Source organism: Macaca nemestrina, chromosome 11, assembly GCF_043159975.1.
Source record: "Macaca nemestrina isolate mMacNem1 chromosome 11, mMacNem.hap1, whole genome shotgun sequence".
In the NCBI taxonomy this organism is placed as follows: domain Eukaryota; kingdom Metazoa; phylum Chordata; class Mammalia; order Primates; family Cercopithecidae; genus Macaca; species Macaca nemestrina.
Window position 1 is genome coordinate 126,122,962 of NC_092135.1, and position 25,413 is coordinate 126,148,374.

The 25,413-nt window shown below is 39.4% G+C and overlaps 1 protein-coding gene across 8 annotated transcripts in view; it reads right to left on the reverse strand.

Annotated features, from left to right (window-relative positions):
• Positions 1-25,413, reverse strand: part of SPHKA (SPHK1 interactor, AKAP domain containing) — a 195,038-nt gene that overhangs the window by 27,898 nt on the left and 141,727 nt on the right. For 4 of the 8 annotated variants that reach the window (XM_024790334.2, XM_024790336.2, XM_071073491.1 and 1 more), the window contains 4 exons: positions 11,810-11,899; positions 9,761-9,895; positions 6,145-6,400; positions 835-4,585 (listed from right to left, as the gene is read on the reverse strand). In XM_024790334.2, the coding sequence (XP_024646102.2) occupies positions 835-4,585; positions 6,145-6,400; positions 9,761-9,895; positions 11,810-11,899 (4,232 nt within the window). The remainder of the gene's footprint in view (positions 1-834; positions 4,586-6,144; positions 6,401-9,760; positions 9,896-11,809; positions 11,900-25,413) is intronic. The other 4 variants (XM_024790340.2, XM_024790335.2, XM_024790341.2 and 1 more) reach the window with 1 other exon arrangement.

Consider the following 25,413-nt stretch of genomic DNA (forward strand, 5'->3'; position numbering starts at 1 on the left):
CCTTTTTTGTTGTCCTGTCTTGTTTAACTACAAACCAAAGCTAAAGAAATGATACAATGGTCTCATATTCAAAGATCTTATAGATTTTCTACAGAAAATATGAGTTGTAAAAGGAATGGAGAGTTCTTTAAGCAGCCTCAGAGAAATTATTACCTTATGTCAAATTCAAAATGGATTGTCAACTACGTCATAATTTTCTGGAAAAGAGCTGTTTAAATAACAATACTTCAGTGTTGCTTTGCATTTATACTGCCAGAATTATACCAGGCATCTAAAGGGCCAGCCCTTGTGGAACACAGTGTCCTTGGCAAGATCTTTAGAAAAAGACAAAAAACAAAAACAGAAAGCAAAACTTGAAAGGAGAGACTCTATGGAGAAGAAAAAGGAGAGGAGAGAAAAATGATTGCAAAATATTGAATGTCAAATGCCAATACTAATATTTATTTAAATTTAACTGTTTTCAAATGAATAAGTTGCATCATTTATTATTATTATTGCATCATATATTATTAAGATTATTATTTGCTTAAAAATTGCCATGAATGAATTTTAAAAGGTAGGAAACCACAGGAGATTAATTTTAATGGGGGGAATTATATCTTACATCTTTGGTTATATAGACGAGTTTAATTTGCTTTGGAGATTTTAAGAAGAAATTTACTTTCAACTCTCTACCATAAATGCATATTAACCTAGGAGGTCATTATTTTTGGTTTTGAAAATTTAGTTCTTGCACCAATCAAATCCTTTATGTCTAAAATTTAGACTAAACACTGATTAAGATGCAAACTCCATCACATGCACTCTATGTAGTCTAAGAGACGATTCACTCACCTATGGATTTGACAAGCGCTCACGGCTGTGTCTCCACCTCTCACCACATCTGGGATGTTTTTGTCATTCGAATGCTCTTCTGCTTCCTCTGGGGGGCTGCTTTTGGAAAGGAAGGGTTCAGGTTCCCCAACACAGGCTTCTCTCTGATCTGTTTCAATCTGAATCAAAGGCACTTCCCTCGAGCAAAGTGATCGCCTTTTGTGGTTTATTGCTACAGTGTCCTGGCACGAGGAAGTTTCCTTTTTAGAATCTAAAGGGTTGTGGTTTGTAAGAGAAGCAGTTTTGCTCAAAGATGACACTGGGGGCTGTTTACATTCGGTAACAGAGTCTTTCCTCGGGCAATCGAGAGACTCCTGAACAAGCAGAGTTGGCCCACTGCACATCCTGCTGGCAGCTAATCTATTTGCACATGTCTCTGCTTGCGAGGGAGAGCCACCAGAAACAGGCTCAGCGTCGGCTTCCCCCGCATCATCCACAATGATTTTGTTCTTGCGCATGAGGGCTTCAATGGAGCTCGCCCACGTTTCATGAATTAACATGTTCGTGATGTGGTCAGTCCTACCTCTCCGATACAAGCAAGAGTCAGATTTGCAGAGACCGGATGAGGACGTGCTACTGACTGGCTGCACGCTTAGGAAATCCTGTGGGCAGTTCTGAGCGAAGCCATCTAAAGAGTTGGCTTTGATGGGCACATTCACTGTCAGCCTGGAGCATGGGGATCTGCTGTCTGGCATGGACGACTGTCTGTGGCACACCGGGGATCGCAGAGAAGGAGACAGCAGGCTGGCTGTCCAATCCTGGCTGCTCCGTCTGGAGGAGGTGATTTCTCTGCTGTCTCTTTCAATGTCCCTCAGCATGTACCTGTAGAACTCCTCAGTGATGCTCTCTGTGCTGGACTGCTTAGAGGGACAGTTTGGCCTCACACTGAGGTGGTCACTTTTCCGGCACGCCTGTTGCATGGCTGAACTCAGAATACTGCTGGCGTTCTTGCCAGCATAGTAATCCAGCAGTAACTCAAATCCTCTCCCTTCATTTTCCATCTGGTTCACCATGAACCTGGAAAACTCATCGGTGATGCTCTCACAGCTCGACTGCTTGGAGACAGAGCTGGCCCTGCTGACCGGCTGGCTCAGCGTGCTCATTAAGCCCAGGCTGTTGACATAGGCCCTAGCCTCGGAGTCTTCCTCAGGAATGCTTTCACAGCTAGAGGCCTTCAGCCGGCTCCACCTGTCACCACTCAGTAACCGATTCCGGGGATAGCCCTGCGCCTGCCACATGCCGTCCACCATAGAGAACTCCGATAGGTTCATGATCTTGGCTGCCACTTCATTGGCAAAAAGGTTGACAGAATCTGGGACATCCTCAAGGTTCATGGACTCATCCACAACCCTGTTCATCAGCTTCTCTTTAAGCTCGGGATGCTCATCCGTCTTCCTCTTGATCTCACTGAGCCGGGGCGGCTTGTGTTTCCTCACAGCAGCCTCGCTCCCCTGGCTCTCTTTCTTCCTCTTCAAGGATCGGCAGGGTACATTGGGTGTCATCAGAAACTCACTCCCTCTTTTCCATGCACAAAACCAGGGTTGTTTTCCACTGGAGTTGTCAAGGCAAATCGCTGCAATTTCAGTTGCCATGGAGACGACCGTGTCTGCTAATTCTTCCGCAAAGTCTGTAATGCAGTAGATGTCTGGATGCTTTGTGTGAAGCATGGATTGAGCAGGAAGCAGCAAGTCATCCCCTAACATGGACAGGTTGACTTGAACTTCGTTGATGCAAGATGTGGCAGAGTTGTACTTTTCTTGGGTGTTTGGGTGGATACTGTCCTCAGCCTCCTGGGAACCGCTTCTGGACTGGCCAACCGTCGGGGACCTTTGTCTTTCGGAAGAGACTCTGCATTCATTCTCACTGTGATGAGGGCTTTTTGTATCCTCTCCCGCTGTTCCTTTCAGATATATTTCCTTGGGGGATGTTGTAGCAGTCGAAGAATCGGGCACTCTGTGACCATGTGATAATTCTGACTGCAGCGTGGGGTTCTTGAAGAGGCCTGGCCTCACTCCACCGTTGTTTTGTTTTGAATACATGCCATCCACAAGATTGTTGATGACAAGACTCGTGTTGTGTGAATTGCTAAGTGGAGAGCTGCTGGAGGATTCAGTGGCTTTTGTCCAAGCTAGACTAGCACCCGGATCAGATGGCTGGCAGCCAGGTTCTGTCTCCCTCCTTCTGATGGTCTCCTTAGAAAGGACAGCAGGACATTCACCAAGCCGTACAATATGACTCATCTTCTTGAACGTGAAGCATATCACATCGAAAAGCAGTTGATTTGTACTTTCCATTAAGGTGTCCAGAATTTCAGATGAATGCCTATTGTCATCGGGGTTGATTATCATATTTTTGTGGTGAACTTCGTCAATGGAATGCCTCAGGATAACATTGGACAGGGTATGTGCCAGTTCATTCCTGAGGACATTTTCTGAGCACAGGGTCTGAGACTTTGAAGCAGTTTCCATGATTCTCCTGTTCATGGAGTCCAGGAAGTCTCCAATACTACTGTAGGTGTTAGGCCTTGTTAAAACCAGAGCAGCCTCCTTGAGCAATCCCTCAGCAATGGCTTCCTTGCCAAGCTCCAAGCTTGCTAAACTACAAAGTGGGGGCATGGCTTCAGAAGCCTCAGCTGCAGGCGAGAGGCCACCGCTTGGAGCCACCGAGCACGTCACCTCTTCTCTTTCACCTAGACCACAGACAGCCACGGCACTGGCCACCTGAGTCATGCCACACAAAGCAGATGGAAAGGAGTACTCACTGATGGAAGGTTCCTTGAGCCCTTGGGGTGCTTGCGTTTGCAGTGCACCACTGCCCCCTAGTGGAAAGTTTGAGTCCACTTGCTCCATTTTGAGTCTTTCTGTGGCCTGTGGACTGGAAATGGTTCCAATCACAGTGGCTGCACAAGCTAACGCCACTTCTAGAGCACTCTGGGGTTGTCTGCTGGGGTTCTTTCCAGAGAGGAGACTTGAGGTTTCAACAGAGGCTTCCATCTCAGGCCATGAGGAGATGCCTGGCTCGGGGGCAGCATCGCTGCCATCTGGACTCTGAACAACGACGATTTTGGGGAGCTCATTCCATGACCGAGAAACCACTGTATCTTTTGTAGAATAGCAACTGGGAAGCAGAGAACTTCCTACAGAAACACTGACTGCAGATTCCTGGGGTAATGTGGGCTGAGACTGAGATAATCTAATAAATGCATCCTGCAGCACGGATTCTGCTAAGTTTGTAGCATACTTGCCAGTGGTGACTTCTCCATCTTGTACAGGAGGGAAAGCGTCTCTTGTGTCTTCATGATCTCCTGGGTTTAGGTTGCTTCTCTGCTCAGCCACAGCACATGCAGAAGGTACATCTTTATCCATCATGGAGAAATAAGCATCTTTTGGAATATACAGTGCCTGTGATTTTTCCATTTGACCTTTAAAATCTTCTGAATAATAATAACGGGTGGCTTCTCTCTTATTCCCTACAGCTTCACTTTTCCACTGTGATGGCTTGGCTGAGGGATCTAGACTCTGCAAGGCTGTGTTCTTTGTTAGGTTTTCTGGCGATCGTTCTGGTTTAATCAATGGTGTGGGATATTTGTTGATGTATTTGTCTTCCAAAGCATAACGCCACTTTTCCTTGTTGTAATTCCATTCCTCCTGGGTGGCTCCCTTTAGCTGTTTACTTTCCAAAACATTGGCTGAGACATTTATATTTTCATAGCCTAGTGAGGAGAATATGAGAGGCACTATTACTTTTTGGATAGCAGGTTACCATAAGTCTTAAGTAATAATTACTTTCTAAAAGTAAAGCATCAGTAAGGACACGTGCACACGTATGTTTATTGTGGCACTATTCACAATAGCAAAGACTTGGAACCAACCCAAATGTCCATCGATGATAGACTGGATTAAGAAAATGTGGCACATATACACCATGGAATACTATGCAGCCATAAAAAGGATGAGTTCATGTCCTTTGTAGGGTCATGGATGAAGCTGGAAACCATCATTCTGAGCAAACTATCACAAGGACAGAAAACCAAACACCGCATGTTCTCACTCATAGGTGGGAACTGAACAATGAGAACACTTGGACGCAGGGTGGGGAATATCACACACCGGGGCCTGTCGTGCGGTGGGGGGAGGGGGGAGGGATAGCATTAGGAGATATACCCTAATGTAAATGACGAGTTAATGGGTGCAGCACACCAACATGGCACATATATACCTATATAACAAACCTGCGCGTTGTGCACATGCACCCTAGAACTTAAAGTATAATAAAAAAATAAAAATAAATAAATAAAAATAAAGCATCAACTTTTTTCCCCCTTCAAGAATAACATTTTGAATGGTTTTCTTCAAGAAAAATGAATCGGAAAAGGCTTTCAAGTTTCATGATAGAATGCCACCCCAAAAAATGGCTTTCCATGTGGGATACAAATGCAAGTAGGAAGTGTTTGAGGGTTGAGGGTTGCCACCATTCTTCAGGGGAAAGCAACCCAGACAGGTGCATCTTAGAGCTTCCCACTGGGTACAAAGAGAGAAGGGAGGATGTTTACAGCAAGCTCAGTAGTGGGACTTGTTGCAAAGATTTGTTCTAAAGTTTGCATGAGACTTGTCCCAGAGACAGTGGCAATAACATCTGGGGTACCCCTTCCTCTGTGGCTAAAAGTGGGGAGGAGAAACACATTGTTCATTGAGCTCTGTGAGTGGGTCAACAGAAAGAGCTGAAGAAATGAGTGCTAAACACTTTCCTGGATTATCTCTTTCTGTCTTCACAAATATCATTAGCTACAGGCACGATTGTACTCCCAAATTAGACAAAGAAACTAGGCTCAGAAAGATAAGATAACTGGCGCCAGATCTCACAGCCTCAATGTGGCAGTGCTGGGATTTAAGCCCAGGCTGGTCCAACTTGGATCCAACTAATATATGGCTTTTATGGAAGTCTTAGGGAAGTTAACTTTCCTCCCAGTGATAGCCTCCAACTCTTGGCAGGCAGGCAGGATTTACCTTTAAAGTACACAAATTCCCTTCAGCATCCCTAAGGCATCATTTGGGAGTCTGGATCCATCCAACCATTAAGTCTGCTAAGTGTGTTTGTCAGCATCTTCACCAGTGTTCTCATATCCTCCCCTTCCTTCCTTCCTTAAAATTCAGCAAGTAAAGATTGTGATGTGTCAGCCAAACTGATGTGGCCTGGAACTTTTCTCAAATCCCACCCAGACATTTTTATATGGGGACTAATTTCAAGAGGCACTAATTGGAAAGTTCTCACCGTTCCTAGATTCATCCACCTCGCTTTCCTCCTCCAAGTGCTCAGAAGCAGTGAGAAAGTCTTCCTCGATTGAGGATAAGGAACAGTTTGTGTCATCCTCCAGTTTTAAGATGTTTGTTTCCAGGTGGAGCTGTCGCTCCTGCACCAGTTCCAGACCAATCAGAAATTTGTTGATTTCAAAGATGATGCAATTGGTACTGTTTGGTCTGTTCCCTCTTGCACATTGGACCAAGCAGATATCTGGCAGCCAAGGGCACTAAAAGTGGAGAGAAAAGAAGGCATTTATTCAAAAGGGAAAATAAAAGACTATTGCCTCTGACCTTTCCTTTTCCACCAAGCTCCCCTGTTAATAGGAGTGGGGACCTTTAAAATATGTGAAATGTCTTCTGGGATTATATTAATAAACTGCTTGAAAAAAATTCAAGTGATGTTTGGGAACACAAGGTACCTAGCAGAAAGCCTGACTTGGGGGAAAATAGATCGGCTGTATCACATATTTTAGTTTCCCTTGGTCAAAGCAAAAATTTAACTGGGCAAAGTTAAACAGGCAAAGAAGTTTTTATTCAAGGCTATTAAAATAGGGAAGAGAGACCAGAATTAAGCTGAACCACACTCCACTGAACAAAAGGCAATAGGGTTTTTAAGGGCTAGAGTGATGGGGCAGATCTCAGGTCATCTGTGTTTGATCATTGGCTTTACCCAAAGAAACAGTAAACTTTCTTGTGTCTTTTTGACAGGAGGTAGTTTTACAACCTGGAGCAAGATGCCCACTGAAGTTAGGTTCTTACGCTCCCATAAAGACTGGGGACATTAACGGAACTATCTTCCTTGAGGATTACATTTCAACGAGACAGCTCCCAGGTCCTTGAGAAAGACATTTCTGGGTATAAAGCTGGCAAGAGGCTTTTACAAAATGATTTACATCTCAAAAAGGCAGAGGAATTTACAATTATAAATTTTCTAGATTAAATGCTCTAAGAAAAGGGAAGTCAGGGTCTAGAGTCAGGAAGGAGCCTGTCCACATTTTGGTCAAGCTGAAGGGAATGTCAACGCTGTCTTGGTTACCTCTCTTGATTAAATCGAGTTCCAGTTTCTCAGACCAGTATCTTTCTCTGCCTTGAAGATACTCAGTAAAACCTCTACTAGTACTTCAGAGGTACAGTAAGTGTTCTATCAACTACAGTTAGATTCTATAATTTGTATTGCTTATCTGAAGAAGCAGTCAACATGAAATTAAATGAAATCCATAGGAAGTGAACTAATGATCTCTAAAAGACCAGCGTGTGGTAAGAACAGTGATAAAGAGGCCCAAATTATAGAATCGTGTACTAGTTAGACCTGTTAATTCTTTTAGTTCTGGGGTTATGAACCATATGCTCATTCTCCACTACACATTTTCACTATTCATATTATTTATTGCCATTGGAATAGTAATAAAAGATTCCAATAATTCTAGGAGAGATGATTATAAAATGAAAAATTCAATCCTTCTCCAAGGGGTTCAGGAATCTCCTGGGGGCTCAAAAATTGAATTCCCCTGTATGCATATGTGATTAGGTCTATTTTTCAAAGAAGGTGGTCCATTGCCTGGTTTTTCTAAGTGTGGGTATGGACCTGCAGCCATGGCATCACCTGGGAGCTGGTTGGATATATTTACTCTCAGGCCTCAACCGAGATCTCCTCAATCAGAATCTGTGTTTCCAAGGAATCTGTTGGCGATGGGTACATGCATTAGCATTTGAGACCCACTGGTCTATAGCTTTTATTGAATTCACAAAGTATCTGTGATCCCCCAAATGGAGAGGAACTGCTGTTGTAGAGTAAGTAGAAGTTGGCTTAATTTTCTTTCCACTGAGTTTAGACACACTACACTAAACTGAAACTTACCCGGTATTTTCCGAGTACCTGTTGTATGCAAATTATGCAAGGAGGTGCAAACATGAATCAGACAATTGCCCTGGGGAGAAGGGCACACTATACTATCAGTCAGTCAACCTCACCAGAGTCCAAGTGATTCACATGGAGTTGATTCACCTCCGGCTCCAGAGGTGATCATGTGACTCAAGGCTGGCCAATCTGAACGATGCATTCCTTGGGTCATAGTGATTGGTTCAGAGATGGGCATGTGACATTTGAGAGCCAATAGGATGCAATGAGGCTTTTGCTGAAAACCACCTGGAAATGACGTTCCATTCACACTTTCCTGACTTGAACCCAAAGGGATATTGCTTCCTTGTGGGAGGAGCTTGTCTGATAATGGGGTCAATGGAGAGAAAACAGGAAAGAGGCCACAAGAGAAAAATCCATGTCTTGATGACATTGTTTTTAAGTCTCTAATCTACTCCTGAATTTTTCTGGTTACGTGAAACCATATGTTCTCTTTTTGTTTAAGCTAATTTTCTGCCATGTTTAATTAAGAATCTAACTGGGATTAATCAGGGTCTAGTAAGTTAAACTCAAGGTCAAGTCCAATTAATGTCAATACCAATTTTCATAGAGATATTGAAAGAAAGCCAGAATTTCTCGGTAATACCTATACTTGCCAAAGCTAGGAAAATTGTTCTATAATGCAGAGGCAGCTTTTAAAAAGTATGCGAATTCTAAAAAGAAAATGGGAATAAAGTCTTCGCTTTCAATGACACAATGTACAATTTATTGACAAGCCACAAATTACCTAGGATTCATGTAAAATTTATAGGATACAAACCTTGTTAGTAGCTACAAAGTCAGGGAGATCTGATTACCTGGAAATAAAGCCTTCTCGTTTATTAATTGATTTATCACACTGTATTATGTTTCCTGAAATTTGGACACTTTGGGGCTTTTTGATATTTTGAAAAGTTGAAGGATAAAAGAAGACTTTAAAAATGGACAGCGAAATTAAAACCCAAGGAAGAACAATTTGTGGAAAACAAATGCTCATCATTTTAATCTGGAGCTGTTACATATCACTGTAACATACTTTATGTGCATTTTTCTTATAAATTAATTAAACAATTTTACTTACATGTCTTTAAATAAATAATGTTATAGTGATTTATATAGTAGGAGTGCACATGAGTGCACTGAATGATAATAGTAGTGCTTTAGTTACTGCTTTATTTTTAATAACATTTGTTTTGGAGGAGGGATATTTTATTCGTTGGGCCCAAGACACTCTCTTTCCATCCTTGAAGCTGCCATTCTGGATTTACTAGCTTGGCTAGTTTGGTACCTCCTAAGGAATACATAACATCTGAAAGATGATACTGTGGGATTCTGAAATAGAATTTTGGTACTGCTCCTAAAAGAGAAGACAGTTCCGTTTTCGTTTTTCCAGTAGATTTGTGGAAAACCAAGCTAAGTAACCAATGCCTACTCAATCTGTTCTAGTTCAAATACAACTTAGGAATTTGAGAAGACAATAGAAATTAGGAGTTGATATAATAAAAGCTCTGTCAAACTCTAAGTGGTGGTATTTAAGAGAAATATAAATGCAGACTTTTCTCAAATATAAAGACACTTTGATTCCTATGTTACAGAAGCTTATGCGTAGCGTTTATTTGGGGGTTACACTGATCTGTGCTGAGCTAACTATAGATTTAAGTGAATGGCTTATCAAGAACTTACGTCTTACCTGTGAAACTTCAAAATCTGCCTGGAGATTTCCAGAGGCTAATCCACTTAGGACGACAATTTCATTTTCTTTTGGTTGTTGGACATTCATGGAACTGATAAGTTTTGGAAGATCTGGTGAAACATTGACCAGTTTCTGTAAAGCAAGAATCTTTATTAGTTTAGCTGATTTCTTTTCACCATATACTACTCACAAACTGTTTTACCTTCGGAAATAATACTCACAACTGCTCATACTATAGTTTGCTTAATCTACTAAGATTCTTACCAGAAGAAATTTTATAAAGTGGAAGCATGCAAGTTTAGATTGAAAGAGAAAATATAAGCTTTAAACTCTTCAGTTCTAAATTTTACGAAACTAAACATTTTACAAAGGAAACATAAAGTAAACATTATATGATAGTAATTACTATCCTACCACAGGTATAAACAGTAACTTGGAAAAATTTTCCCTTTAAAGACCTTGCATAAAAGTTTTTTTTTTTTTTTTAACTAATAATCTTCTGATACGGCTTGACTCTGTTACCCCATCCAAATCTCATCTTGTAAATGCTATAATTCCCACGTGTTGTGGGAGGGACCTGGTGGGAGATGATTGAATCATGGGGACGAGTGTCTCCCACGGTGTTCTCGTGATAGTGAACAGGTCTCATGAGATCCGATGGTTTTAAAAAGCAGGATTGTTTTCTGCACAAGCTCTCTCTTTGCCTGCTGCCTTCCACATAAGATGTGACTTGCTCCTCCTTGCCTTCCACCATGACTGTGAGACCTCCCCAGCCATGTTGAACTGTAAGTTCAATAAACCTCTTTCTTATGAGTCCAATAAACCTCTTATGTAAATTGCCCAGTATCGGGTATGTGTTTATCAGCAGCGTGAAATGGACTAATACGTCTCCTGTTCTAATTTTCAATAATAATAATAATAAAATTATGACTAGCATTGATTTTACTCTATGTACTAAGCACTATGCTAGAGCCTCTATATATGTGAAATCTGACTACATTTAATCTTCACAACAATCCTATATGGATTAGGTACCATTATTCCTTTCATGTTATACACAAGCAGCCTCAGGCCCAGAGATGAGTAACTAGCTCAGTTCATGTAGCTACATCAGTGCCAAGGTATGCTCTTAGCCATAACAGACGATTATTTCAAATCACACACATAAACTCTTCAAACACGCTACTCTTAGATGCCAACTTGCTTTGGCCCTCCCTGCTGTCTGATGGACTCTGCACCATAATTCTATCAAATAAAATTATGTGTGCAATTTCTTTTGAAAATCCCATAGTACTATACAGATAATTATATTTGGGGCTTGGTGAAAATGTGTAATAAATTAGCGGTGTGGGAAACTGGGCTTGAGAAGCTTGAAGTACAGCATTGGCAATATGGGAATAACTGTCAATAACCGAGTAATTGCAGGTCTACTGTTCGGTGAAAATCAAGTGGCAAATCGTGTGCTGTTATACATTAAACAGTATTACACCAAATGGTAAATTCAAACCGTTGTCAGCTTTTGGCATGGAATGGCAACCTTATTATAGCACTAATTATTCCCATTGTATCAGCAGGCTCTAGTTCCAGAGGACTGAATAGATCTTCAAGTCTTTCCATACTGTCAAGCATTTACATCACGGCCCTCACGGCCTTGGATGTGCTTGGGGAATTTAGCTGCAACAGGATGCAAAACATTCAAGCCACGGGTACAGATAGAGCATTTGATGAAAGCAGCAGGAAGAAGCAAATCTGAGAGACAGAGGGGAGGGTTGGCTGGTATCAGCAGGTTTTGGAAAAGTCTTGGAAAAATCATCTACAAATAGCCATTTTAAGACACTGATGGGCAAGAGGTTGTGTGCCTGCTTGGACAGTTCTGCCTACATGGGAAAGCAAGTTTCACAAATGTAAAAAGGGCAAACTGTAGAGGGTAAGTGCTAGGGAAAGGGTCGGGGAAATGGACTGTAATGAAACTATCTAACCAAAGAGTCTCCTACAAAACGAGCATTATTTACAGATGAAATCAAGTTGAATAGTCCTTGTAATCACCTCCTGGACAGCTTGAGTTTCAAATGTTACCTGTTGCAGGTGCTCTGTGCTGCATTCATCCTTGTTCACATCAAGATTCACAAAGCAGACCTGGGAAAGAGGGCAAAAATAGTACATTAAAGTCAAAACCTGACTGTCTTTTTAGAAGAAAGCAAGCCGGAATCAGCTGGGGCAAATGCTTTGGGAATCTTCCACATCTTAGACAGTTTGGCATAGAAATAGTCATTTCAGGGTGGGTGTGGTGGCTTATGCCTGTAATCCCAGCACTTTAGGAGGCCGAGGCGGGCAGATCACAAGGTCAAGAGATCAAGACTATCCTAGCCAACATGGTGAAACACTGTCTCTACTAAAAATACAAAAATTAGCCGGGCGTGGTGGCACATGCCTGTAGTCCCAGCTATTCGGGAGGCTGAGGCAGGAGAATTGCTTGAACCCGGGAGGTGGAGGTTGCAGTGAACCAAGATCGTGCCCACTCCAGCCTGGTGACAGAGTGAGACTGCATCTCAAAAAAAAAAAAAAAAAAAAAAAAAAAAAAAAAAAAAAAAGAAAAAAGAAAGAAAAAAAGAAAAAAGAAAAAAAGAAATAGTCATTTCACTTTTGAGCCTCTAAATAGCTCTCCAACACCCTACTCAGCTTCCCACTGGTTACAACAAATGCTCTCTTCCTTTTATGGCCCAACATACTGAAAAAGTCTGTTTGTATTAGAGCGAATAGAACAGTCACAACAAAATCTTCAAGTTTACAAGGTGTTATCAATTCTCATGAAATAGGAAAAATAACTTTTCATGCTCTAAGGCTGTTTGTAATTGCAATAAATACTTTTCTCTGTTTTCTCCTTTCCACTTCTCATTTTTGCTCCTTTTCTCCACCCACTTTTAATATAGTGCATAGTAAGCCAGGACTCCTCTTTGCCACATTGTTTTAGTTCATTTTACTTTATTTTACCTTGTTATACAATTTGCCACTTTGCTAGCCATCTTGGATAAACGTCTGAATGGGTTAGTCTAAAAACAATAGCCATAATATTAAACAATAAATCTGAACAACAATGAAACATTGTTATAAAGTCATATGCTGCATAATGAACAATATTTTGGTCAAGAACTGATCACGTATACAACAGTGGTCCTTTAAGAGCATAATACTGTATTTTTACTGTTTTTACCTTTTCTATGTTTACATATGTTTAGATATACAAATATTTAATGATTGTGTTTCAGTTGCCTGTGGTATTTAGGACACAAACATGCTGTCCAGGTTTATAGCCTAGGAGTAATAGGTTATACCATATAACCTAGGGGTACAGTAGGCTATGCCTTCTAGACTTGTGTAAGTACAGTCTATGATGTTCAAACAGTGACAAAATCACCTAATGATGCATTTCTCATAACATGTCCCTAAGAGTAAGTGACTCATGCCTGTAATTTAAATCCCAAACATATCACATAGTTAGAAAGCTACTATGAGCATTCAGATGGGGTTGGAGAAAAGAAAGTTAAAGTTTTCAAAGAGGTTAGCTATGTGTTTGAAAGATAAAAAGACTTTTGTTGGATAGGGAATGGGTGGGGACCATCACTAGTGGGCTGGACAGACAGCATGATTAATACTTTGAGATAAGAAGGTGTAACATGCTGTCAAGCCACAGAGAATAAGAGAATCTGATTGCAGGCAGGCCTAGAGGAAGGGAAGTGTCGGTAATTAGGTCTAGTTAGGTTTGTGCTACATGAGAAGATGCAAATGAAGTTCTTTAATACTTTGCTAAAAATCATCCAAAGGTTTTGGTTTCTAATAAGTTGGTTTGATGATACAAAACTGAGAACATTAATTGCCTGGAATTTAGTTAGACATTTGAACTTTCAGATGCCTGCAAATATATGGGGATTTCTGATCTTAGTTACTTTTTGGGGTCATAGTTTCTTAGTCCATCTTTTTTCTTTTTGAGATTAAAAAAATAATGGAAAGGTTTTGAGAATGATCTTAAAAACTGAAACAGAAGTATAAAGATCACGTCTGCTTTAGTCCCAAAGAATAAGAGATTGCTTCAAGTTTCATGGGCTCACGAGATCCTTGAAGTGTAACCCTAGGGTGCACCATCTACCTGTTAAGAATAACTTGTGTTGTGGGAAGTCAGGGACCCCAAATGTGTCCTGATAACTTGATGGGCATTAGGGAGAAGAAAGGGCATAAAAGGACCCACACTCTCATCAGAAGTTCTTTTTACTCTGGGTTAATAAGATGGAAAAACAGGAAGAAATCGGCACGAGTCCCTTTGCAGACAGAGCAAATGGAAGCATAAATAGAAGATGGAGCTCAGAAGCAGTTCATGATCTAGGGAAGTTTGAGAATATTCATATAATAATTGAAACTTTGCCCTTGGAAAACTAGTTCAATATCCATCAGTGCTTGGGGACTTTTAATAACATGCAACTGGGACTGGAGGTATTGAATTGATGAGAAGATTTTCCATTCACCTTAAAGAAAGGCCCATTACCTTGCCCCTGGGCATGACAAAGCTTTTATTATCCTGCATCACAGTGGGAGAGGGCAAAGCAGAGACCAGAAAGCAAAGAAAGGCATTTATAGTAACAATTTGTCTGCCCTCCAATATTTTCTTTAGTTCTCTGAGGATGAACTCTCTTTTCACCCGTTCTAGGCTACTAAATGAAACTCTGCCTACACCTGAAGGACACTCTCCACATTTGCTAGCTGAACCAAGATAAAAACAAAGCAAGACACAAACCGACTTCTTGCTTATACTTCTTATGCACATCTTTCAATATCTTGGTAGTAGAGGATGATCCAGGCTTCTTAGGGCCTGATATGCATGCAATGTGAGGCCTTCTTTAAGAAATGGAATAACGGTCGATCGTGGTGGCTCACGCCTGTAATTCCAGCACTTTGGGAGGCCAAGGCGGGTGGATCATGAGGTCAAGAGATCGAGACTATCCTGGTCAACATGGTGAAACCCCATCTCTACTAATAATATAAAAATTAGCCAGGCTTGGTGGCGTGCGCCTGTAATCCCAGCTACTCCGTAGGCTGAGGCAGTAGAATCGCTTGAAGCTGGGAGGCAGAGGTTGCAGTGAGCCAAGATCATGCCACTGCACTCCAGCCTGGCAACAGAGCAAGACTATCTCAAAAAAAAAAAAAAAAGAAAAAAAAAGAAAAGGAATATTCTAAATTAGGTGTGAGAGTGAATATTTACTTATTTAGAAGGAAGAAAGGAATCACAAGAAAGCTAGAACTTAAAAGGGCTGGCAAATACTAAGACATAAAAACTGCCAGAAATATGATATCTAATCGACTGCCCAATGCACCTCCATAATACTTTTTTTTTTTTTTTTTTTTTACATTTTTGACTAAATACTCTTGGGTCACTTCTTCATGTGAAAGCAATATTGAAATATTGTCTTCTCTAGAGAAACTAGAAAAATAAGCTAGTTTTCCTCTAATATGGTTGACTGATTTTTTTAACTTCCAACTTTTTATTGAAAATATGTTTTTCAGCTTATTGTCAAATTCAGTGAGAAACTACTATATAGTTTCTTTCATATATGAGTTGTAATAGGCATACCCACTCTTTGTAGTACCTTTACAGTTTCATACTCTAAAGACATAATTTGGATTGATTCTCTTTTGTGTGATTTCCATGAAAACAATGAATCATGCATTTCTGATTTTCAATGCTGTGCTATCAAATGAATGCCCACCAAGAGGAAATTGCTGCTTGACTAGGCCTCAACGAGGACCCAGTTTTGTACTTCAGTTTTCCATGTCTGATGACTGGAAGAATTTTACACAGAGTAGCTTCTGGCATGTAAACCTTGTTTTCTCTCACTGCCTACATAGTTTTGGTATTGGAAACTGTAGGACATGCTCACACTATCCCTGACCTGGCACATTCATGTTGCAGTGTCTGGCTGGGTTACCACTCTTGATGGTAGAAGCATTCCTGGAAGTCATTGCTATATGTGGATGGCTAGCAATCACTTAACTGTATATGAAAGTGGTACCAAGCCACATAAATATATCTCATGTAAACACAACCCCCTCAATTTCCCTTAAGCCAGAGCCCAATAACACCTGTGGTCACTCCAGTGACTCTCAGTATGGGGGGAGGTAAGAGGTAGTAGGAGTCGAAATGGAAAGAGATAATCAAAATTAAAATATCTTACTTTGAATATTTTACAAAAACGCATAGCCATGCGAATACATTGACAGGCCCTGTTCCAAGGGCCTTGAAACTGGGGCCTATGCATATTAACAGCCCTGAAACCTAAAGTTTGATAGTTTTATAGTAAATCCACTTCTTGATGAAATGGACCATGTGACTGGATTGCTCTTAGCAAGTTTTCAGTCTCTATATACTGGGGCTATTAATTGAGATTTAAGCAACCACTAATGCTGAAGTCCAAGGAGAATATAGAACCAGGCTCTGTCTAGGAGAGCTAGGGAATGGTGAGCCTGGATTAGGAGGCTTTGATGAGGAGACTGAATGTTTGATGAGGAGATCGAATGTCTCCAAAGTGCATGGTGTCAATCCTGGGTGCTGAGAAGACAAACAATACAAGGCATTATTCTTGCTCTTGGGAGTTATGGTCTGTCTGAAGGCAGGACATGTCCTTAAAGTGACAGAAACATCATGGGCCATGTGTGCTGGAGAAGGGAGTTGGGAGAACTGGGTCAATCATGAACACGTTTACAGTGTTATTACAGGAGGAAACTTTTGGTAGTGGGAAACTGAAATAAAGTTTTTTATTTATTTTGTTTTTTGCAGGAGCAGTTAGGATGAATGTTATGTGAGACTACAATGATAAAGCCTGGAAGATTCTGCATTACGGTTCCATAAGCTGGAGAGAATCCTGTCGGTGCGGAGGCTAGGGTTGCATGCTGGAGCCACCAGCCGATGGAGAATAAGGCATAAGTACTGTGATGCTTTTGCATTATCTGTAAAATGCCTGCATGAGCAAATCCAAATATGCCACATGACTTAGGAAAGGATTTTTTTAAGTATGTATTTTTACATAATTATTCTTTTTTCTTGAACATAGAAGTGGTTGATTTTCCTGCAGCCTTCACAACCTGTTAGTTCATGAGGGCAGGCCCTGTCCATTACTGGATGCCCAGCATGGTGCCAAGCATCTGGCAGATGCTCAATAAATTCTTGTTGGTGAGTGCAGGTGACAGGTGTACAAGAAAGGGACATTTGTAATAATCATTTCCCTTATTTATAGAATGAATTCCAGTGTAGTCAATAAACAATTTTCTTCCCATAAAGGTATAGGGAATACGTAGAGAAGCTACAGAAGAATTAAATGAGCTAATCACCCAGCTGTTGGCTCTTATTTCCAGTACTTAGATTGGCTTCTTTTTCTCACAAAGAAGGATTTGCTAAAAAATAGAAAAAGACAAAATGTTGAGAATCATAAGTGTAATAAAGCCACATAAAAGGTGCTAACGTTTTTCTTGGAATCGCAGCTCCTTCCTCTTCACATAAAATACATTTCTTTTGTGTATTTGTGCACGTGTCCTTACTGAGACCATCTGCAGACATACTCAGCTGAAGCAGATGGAAACACGCATCATCCCAAAAGCATACAAGCAGTTCTTCTCTTGCTTCCTTAACAGAGCTAATCTTGTGGTTGTACTCTATGTTTTACACTCAAATGCTGCTCTTCTATCATTATTATGGTTTTTAAAGAAGACATTGCAGGAATAAATATCACTGAGAAGATGACACCACCTTATGATGTTGACTTTTATATAATCTAATAAAATATTCCTCAAAACTACTTATATGTAATAAAAATTTGAATGTCTATAGGAAATATACTTTATTTTTTAGTATCATGGGTTATTAGCCAAGTAATCTCAGTGATTACTCTTATTTATGACTCTCTTTTCATAAATGAAGCTCCATGTAGGCATTTATAACACTCAAATTTTATTGTGAAATTTTGTTAACTGGTGATATAAAATATCTTTGTGAAAAACTGATGTGAGGAAGAGGCTGACGTGAAAATCTAGTATTCAATACAAAACAAGTAATTTTTAAGTGGATTGTAATTCACAGAAACTTTTTTGAGGCAACTGTATTCCCTAAATAGTTTTATTTGACACAAATAAAGTCAGACGAAATCACTGCTTTTATATCAGATAAAAATGAGTTTGACTTTTTGAATTGAAAACACATAGAAATAACTGATGATGACAATTGTCGGGATCAAAACCATATCATAAGTGCAGTTTTATGTTTTCATGTATTAATTTTAGTCAACATTTTAGACTATTCTGATAGTGAAATGCAATCATTAAGAGATGTCATTGTATTCTGCGTCCACTAGGGGCAAATCACTGTGTCAGAGGTCAGAGGACACCAGGGTTTTAGGCTAGGAGGTGAGTCCTTTGATTTCCTCTGCTTGAATTTTTTTCATTTTTCCTAAAGTTAGCTAACATCTATTAATAAAACCTCTACTCATCTGACAAAGGGCTAATATCCAGAACCTACAAAGAACTCAAACAAATTTACAAGAAAGAAACAAACAACCCCATCAAAAAGTGGGCAAAGGATATGAACAGACATTTCTCAAAAGAAGACATTCATACAGCCAACAGACACATGAAAAAATGCTCATCATCGCTGGCCATCAGAGAAATGCAAATCAAAACCACAATGAGATACCATCTCACACCAGTTAGAATGACAATCATTAAAAAGTCAGGAAACAACAGGTGCTGGAAAGGATGTGGAGACATAGGAACACTTTTACACTGTTGGTGGGATTGTAAACTAGTTCAACCATTATGGAAAACAGTATGGCGATTCCTCAAGGATCTAGAACTAGATGTACCATATGACCCAGCCATCCCATTACTGGGTATATACCCAAAGGATTATAAATCATGCTGCTATAAAGACACATGCACACGTATGTTTATTGCGGCACTATTCACAATAGCAAAGACTTGGAATCAACCCAAATGTCCATCAGTGACAGACTGGATTAAGAAAATGTGGCACATATACACCATGGAATACTGTGCAGCCATCAAAAAGGATGAGTTTGTGTCCTTTGTAGGGACATGGATGCAGCTGGAAACCATCATTCTTAGCAAACTATCACAAGAACAGAAAACCAAACACCGCATGTTCTCACTCATAGGTGGGAACTGAACAATGAGATCACTTGGACTCGGGAAGGGGAACATCACACACCGGGGCCTATCATGGGGAGGGGGGAGGGGGGAGGGATTGCACTGGGAGTTATACCTGATGTAAATGACGAGTTGATGGGTGCAGCACAGCAACATGGCACAAGTATACATATGTAACAAACCTGCACATTATGCACATGTACCCTAGAACTTAAAGTATAATAACAAAAAATAATTAAAAAAAAATAAAACCTTTTCAGAAAATATTAACCCACAGCATGATGTCGAATTGCCTTAAAATCTAGATATTTGAATGTTGAATATGACCAAATATATACTTACAGTTTTTCTTAGAAGAAAAGCAATTCCTTCTTTTAAGCAGCTTCTAACAATGCAGCCATCTGGCCATGTGGGATATGACAGCATCTCTTAATTTGATGGCATCAAAATGCTGATTCACAAAGCATCCAAAGAAAACATTGCCTCCTTTCTTTTTCTAACCAAAAGGCTTCTGCTAGATTCAGGACCCTGGACCAAAATTACCTTATAAAGAATATGACATTTTTTCTGCCTAGGACTGTAGGCAAGTTTTTCATCTATGGTATTATGCCACCATGCTGTGGCCGTTCTGGAATACATTTGACTGTTTGGGAAAATACTGCATTTATATCCAGTCATTGCTTTGAAGTGATTGCAACAATTACACGAAATGAAATATAAAGTTTTATGGACATTTAAGACTTTCCAGCTTCTCTCCTTTTTTTATTGTCAACATTAAAAATAATTTTGAATTGCAATTCTGGGGGAAGCTCCTCGAACAGTTTGTGATAAGAGATACAGTAAAAGGAGCACAAATACCTAAAATACTAGAGGTCTTTTAACGAAACATACCTGAAGTCAATTTTATTGATAGCTTAAAAAATAAAATTAAAAAATAAGTATACACTCAAGATAATTAGCTATTTTGCCATAAAAATGTAGTGTTTATTGTCTTAGACCTTTCATTTGAATCAAGAGGATACACTTACATGTAATGTCTGATGTACTTTTACTAGATATGTAACACGTTATATTTATTTTAGATTTCCATTTTAAAGATCTGTTACTAGCAAGTGTTTCCTTCTTGAAAGTAGGCCCTGAGTAATTATTTGGATCAGATGAAAACTAAAGAATCAGTAGAAAAATGTGTTTCTACACTTCACCTGCTTGGAAAAAGGTGCTCTGGGTTATATAAAAATAAAGTGGTAATAGAAAATTAGCATATTAAAAATACACAGTACTGTAAGATGTTTTCCTATATGATTTTTTAGGAATAGCTTTCTTGTGTTTTATCAGCCACTGGCAGTTTCTCTAGTGTGGCTATTCTCTGTTTTCCATCAATCAGCAATTTTTTGTGGAATTCCACTACATGCCAACACTACACTCTAAGTTTAAGGCAGATATTCTAAGCACTAATTTCTTTTCTCGGGGATAATCATTTTTATTTCCAAGGGCCCTTAGGAAAGTTAAATCAGGATTCTCCAAGTATTTGTTTAGAAGACAGTTCTGGGCTGGGCACAGTGGCTCACACCTATAGACCCAGCACTTTTGGAGGCCAAGGCAGGTGGATCACATGAGTTCGGGAGTTCGAGGCCAGCCTGGCCAACATGGCGAAACCCTGTCTCTACTAAAAATACAAAAATTAGCCGGGCATAGTGGCGCATGCCCGTAGTCCAGCTACTCAGCAGAACCCAGGAGGCGGAGGAGGTTGCAGTGAGCAGAGATAGTGTCACTGCACTCCAGCCTGGGTGACAGAGTGAGACTCTGTCTCAAAAAAAAAGGAAGAAAACAGTTCTACATTCTCTGAAATCTTATGATCACTAGAGGGTATAACCTTGGCTTAGAGTAAGTGTATTACTCTATGTAATACAGTGCAGATTTGCTGAATGAATCTAGGTGGTAATGTGGAGCAGAGGACACTGGCCGTGGGAGGGGATGTGCAGATGCTGGCTCTGCTCTCAGCTCCCATGCTGTTGTGAGGAAAGGAGATGGGAGCCATGTCCTGTGGCTTGTGAATTGTCCGGTGAGTCTTAGAAACAGAGCAGCTAGTCATCTTCTACTAGTCGGCAGTCTTAAGGCTGAACCAGAACTATGAGGACTACTCTTATTTCCCGGAAAAGGGAGAAGAAAGTGAACGTGGAAATTAAAAAGACCCAAGTAGGAGAGAGCAGAAGAAAAAAACAAACAAACAAAAACAACAACAACAACAAACAAGCAATCGTGCAAACAAACAAACCACCAGTGGAGCACCACAGGGACTGGCTTACTCCTGGAAGGAGCTGCATTTAGGTCTGAAGACCACCTGGCTCCGGGAGTAAGAACATTTAACCCACCTGCATGGCCCATCGGAATCATCTGGAAAGAGTTCTTACACCTGCATGTTCCTGGGCTCTGAACCACAACTATTTCATCAAAATCTCTTGGGTTGGGGCCTGGGGATATTTACTCAATTCTTTATCAATTCTTACTATCATTATGTATTTATTTTTTAAAGACAATGGCTTTATTCAGATCTAATTTACATACCATATGACGTATCCATTTAAAGTGTGTGATTCAATAACTTTTAGTATATTCATCGTTTCTAAAAGAAGCTATATCCATTAGCAGTTATTCTCCATTTCCCCCAAATACCCTCTTCCCAGCCCTAGGCAACTATCAATCTACTTTATATTTCTATAGATGTGTTTGGTCTGGAAATTTAATATAAATAGAACAATATAATATGTAGTTTTTTGGTGACTGAGATCGACTATTTATAAAGAACAGCCATTTCTGAGAACATAAAACAATTAAAATTTGGCTCCTTGCCTGTAATTTTTTCTGCCACCCAAATTCTATTTACTTGGCATAAGTATTTATTTCTGTTTAATTACATAAACATTATCTACTGACCTAAGACATTAAATTGCCTTTTCTAAACCTTTATTACTTATATATAAGAACAGAATGTTATTTTGTTTTTCAGGGCTATGGAACATTTAATTAAGAAATGACTTCCCTCTTGTTCCCAGAGGCGTTTATGACTTAATGGGTATAAATGGATGCCAGCATTATGGGTACTGCCTGCCATCATGTGTTATAATACCACAGAATGATTGCAAGGAATATGCAATAGGTATCCAACGACATACATGAAATTACAAAAAGACTGCAATTTAAAATGGAAATATAGGCAGGTTAAAAATATCAAGCATTCTCTAGTCATTATTACTGATTCAATTTCAAATATGAATAATACTGAGAGAACTTATAGACCTGCAGACAACAGATCCTTTATTATTAGAGAAAAAGATGTTGGATCAGAATGAGCAAATGCCAGCTTTTATGTGCAGATCAAACACTTGAATCCAAGGCATAATTTCAATTTCTCAACACAATGTATGAAAGGATATATAGGTTAGTTTTATTTTAAACATTTAGAAGAGTTAATTGAGGATGCACTTTTTTGTTTTGTTTTGTTTGAGATGGAGTCTCGCTTTGTCGCCCAGGCTGGAGTGCAGTGGCATGATCTCGGCTCACTGCAACTTCCACCTGCCAGGTTCAAGCAATTGTCGTGCCTCAGCCTCCTGAGTAGCTGGGACTCCAGGCATGTGCCACCATGCCTGGCTAATTTTTGCAGTTTCAGTAGAGACAAGGTTTCACCACGTTGGTCAGGCTAGTCCTGAACTCCTGACCTCAAGTGATCCACCCATCTTGGCCTCCCAAAGTGCTGGGATTACAGGTGTGAGCCACTGTGCCTGGCCGAGGATGTAGTTTTCATTAATGTTAAAAAGCTAATCAAATAATTGATGAAAGTCTTCCTCAGGTACAATGAGACAACCTAACTTTGACTATGGGGTAAGAAAAAATGCCATAGACATGATAAATTGAATATAAATATTGCATGCTTTACAATTTTGTAGAATTTTGTGTTTTAACTCTTCCACTAAACTTCCATTAAAGACTTTTTCACCTTTAAAGTAATAAAACATAATAACATCTAGGGTTGCTTTCTCTCTCTTCTGAAAGTCATACACATTTGCGCAGAGAAAATACAAAAAAGAAAAGGTAGAAAGTCATGTTTGTAATCTGAAGGGCTCAATTATTTTAGAATAGATAAAAGACAATTTATATACTTAGAATCATGGAGAATAAGTGATAGTGAACTTAATTTTAAAATGCAAATAGTTTATCTAAACTAAACAGCTAACTTTCCCCTCTCACATGTTTGACAACCAAACTACTAAATAACTCCAAACTTTACCTCTCCAAGAAGCCTCAGGTATAACTGAGCAAACACTTGGTGCATCTTTGATAATTAACTAATGCTGCAATCTCATTGGTATAGGTAAAATTTATTAAAAATCCCAACAACTCAATAGCAATTATTAAAGGCACAACTTGAGTGACTCTACATAGGGAAGCAGAAAAATGTTCAGAGGACTTAGTCCTAAAATATAGCTGCAAATGCAGGAAAAGTACTTCTTTTTTTAACAGAATTATCCGGATTGAATATCTACATTAATAAAAGACATCAAGTGGTTCTTAGTTTCACGGGTACTCTAAGAACCACTCTATTTGGCCCGCTCTAGGTTTGCATATGAAAACTTTAGCCCAAGGCATGTATCTGAATTACTATCCCTATAGATTGGACGCTTTAGAGACTCATTAACTTAAATCTTCTCACAGCCTGCCAAGTGCTGAGAGGTAACTTACTTTTCAAAAAAAATGACCGTTAAATTCAAGCCTTTGAAAAATGGAATTCTGCCAACTATAGTTGACACATAATGAATAAATACATAGAAAAAACAATTAGAGAAAAACAAAGCAAAATACGAGAGGGAACATCTATTAGAGTGAGTAGGATAACCACTAGTCTTTCATATTTGTTTCCTTTGACAATGATGCTAATTAGTTATTAAAATAGAATCTGGAGGACATTATGCTAGATGAAATAAGCCAGGCACGGAAAGATAAGTATTGTATTGTCTCACTTATATGTGAAATCTAAAAAAGCCAAACTCACAGAAGCAAAGAGTAGAATGGTGATTGCATGGGGCTGGGGGATGAGAAAAATGGGGAGAAATTGGTCAAAGGGTATAAACTTTCAGTTTTAAGATGAATCAGTTCTGAAAATCTAATGTACAGTATGGCGACTATACTTAATAGTACTGTATTGTTTACTTGAATTTTGATAAGAGAGCAGATTTTAATTGCCCTCACCACGCACACACACACAGACACGTGCACACACAAACAGATGGTAATTAGGGGTGGTGATGGCTGTGAAAATTAGATTGCAGTAGTCAGTACACAATGTATACACATGTCAAATTAAAATGTTGTATACTCTGAATACATATAATTTTTGTTTATTCATTAAATATTTCAAAATAAACTAAAATAAAAATCCATGTTTCAAAAGACTTTCTGCATGCTGAATACTACTGTTATTCTCTTTTGTGGTCTCTGTTGGTAAAAATGATGTATATCCTGATTTCTGTATTCTTTGTCTAATTTACTCCCTTGAACTTCACTTGTTTTAGGCAATGACTTTTAGAAAAATGGCCTTTATGATGTAAGCAGTAGCTTAAGTGAGCTCAGGCTGTTAAGTTGTGGCGAATAAATTTTGCACTTAAATTCCAGTTGTTAAACCAAGTATTAAAAATAAATAGGCGATTTGAAAAGCTTGCCAACACTTCATATTCTTTAATGCTACCAAAAATCACTGACAGCTACAGGATAGGGAGCTGGGTTTTTTATTTGTTTCTTTCATATTTCAATGTTTCTGACTTTATTCCCCGAAGCACCCATTAATCTGGCTTTAGTATATACAGAAACAACAACAACAAAAAGAACAAAGAAAAATTCTTTGTAATATCATTATATTTTCCTGTCTGAGACTTAGAATTCCAGGAGGCAATTGAAGGGTATGTGAACGATCTCTTCGTAGCCTTCAGAAAAGCCTCAAAAAGACCCCCTCCTTGGGCAAGGAGAGACAATACTATCTAGGCAAGGGCAGCTGAGCATTGAAGTTTATCCTTTTGTCATTCCCCAACCTCATCATGATTCCGCATCTACATCTAGTTAACATTTTCCCACTTGAAAGCAGAATAAAAGCATAAAAAATATTCTTGAGCTTCAAATAGCTCTTGCCAAATACATTTTTAAATTTCGCTATCAGTACATGAATGAGACAGCAAACAAAAGTGGAATAACTCTCCAAAATATAAGTGAGTATATGTAGGAAAATGTGTTTCTTGTATTTTTATTTCAGTGTAAAAATCACAGAATATGAGAGCAAGAAGTGACTTAAAAAATTATGTGGTTTAGGCCGGGCACAGTGGCTCATGCCTGTAATTTCAGCAGTTCGGGAGGCCAAGGTGGGCGGATCACTTGAGGTCAGGAGTTCGAGATCAGCCTGGCCA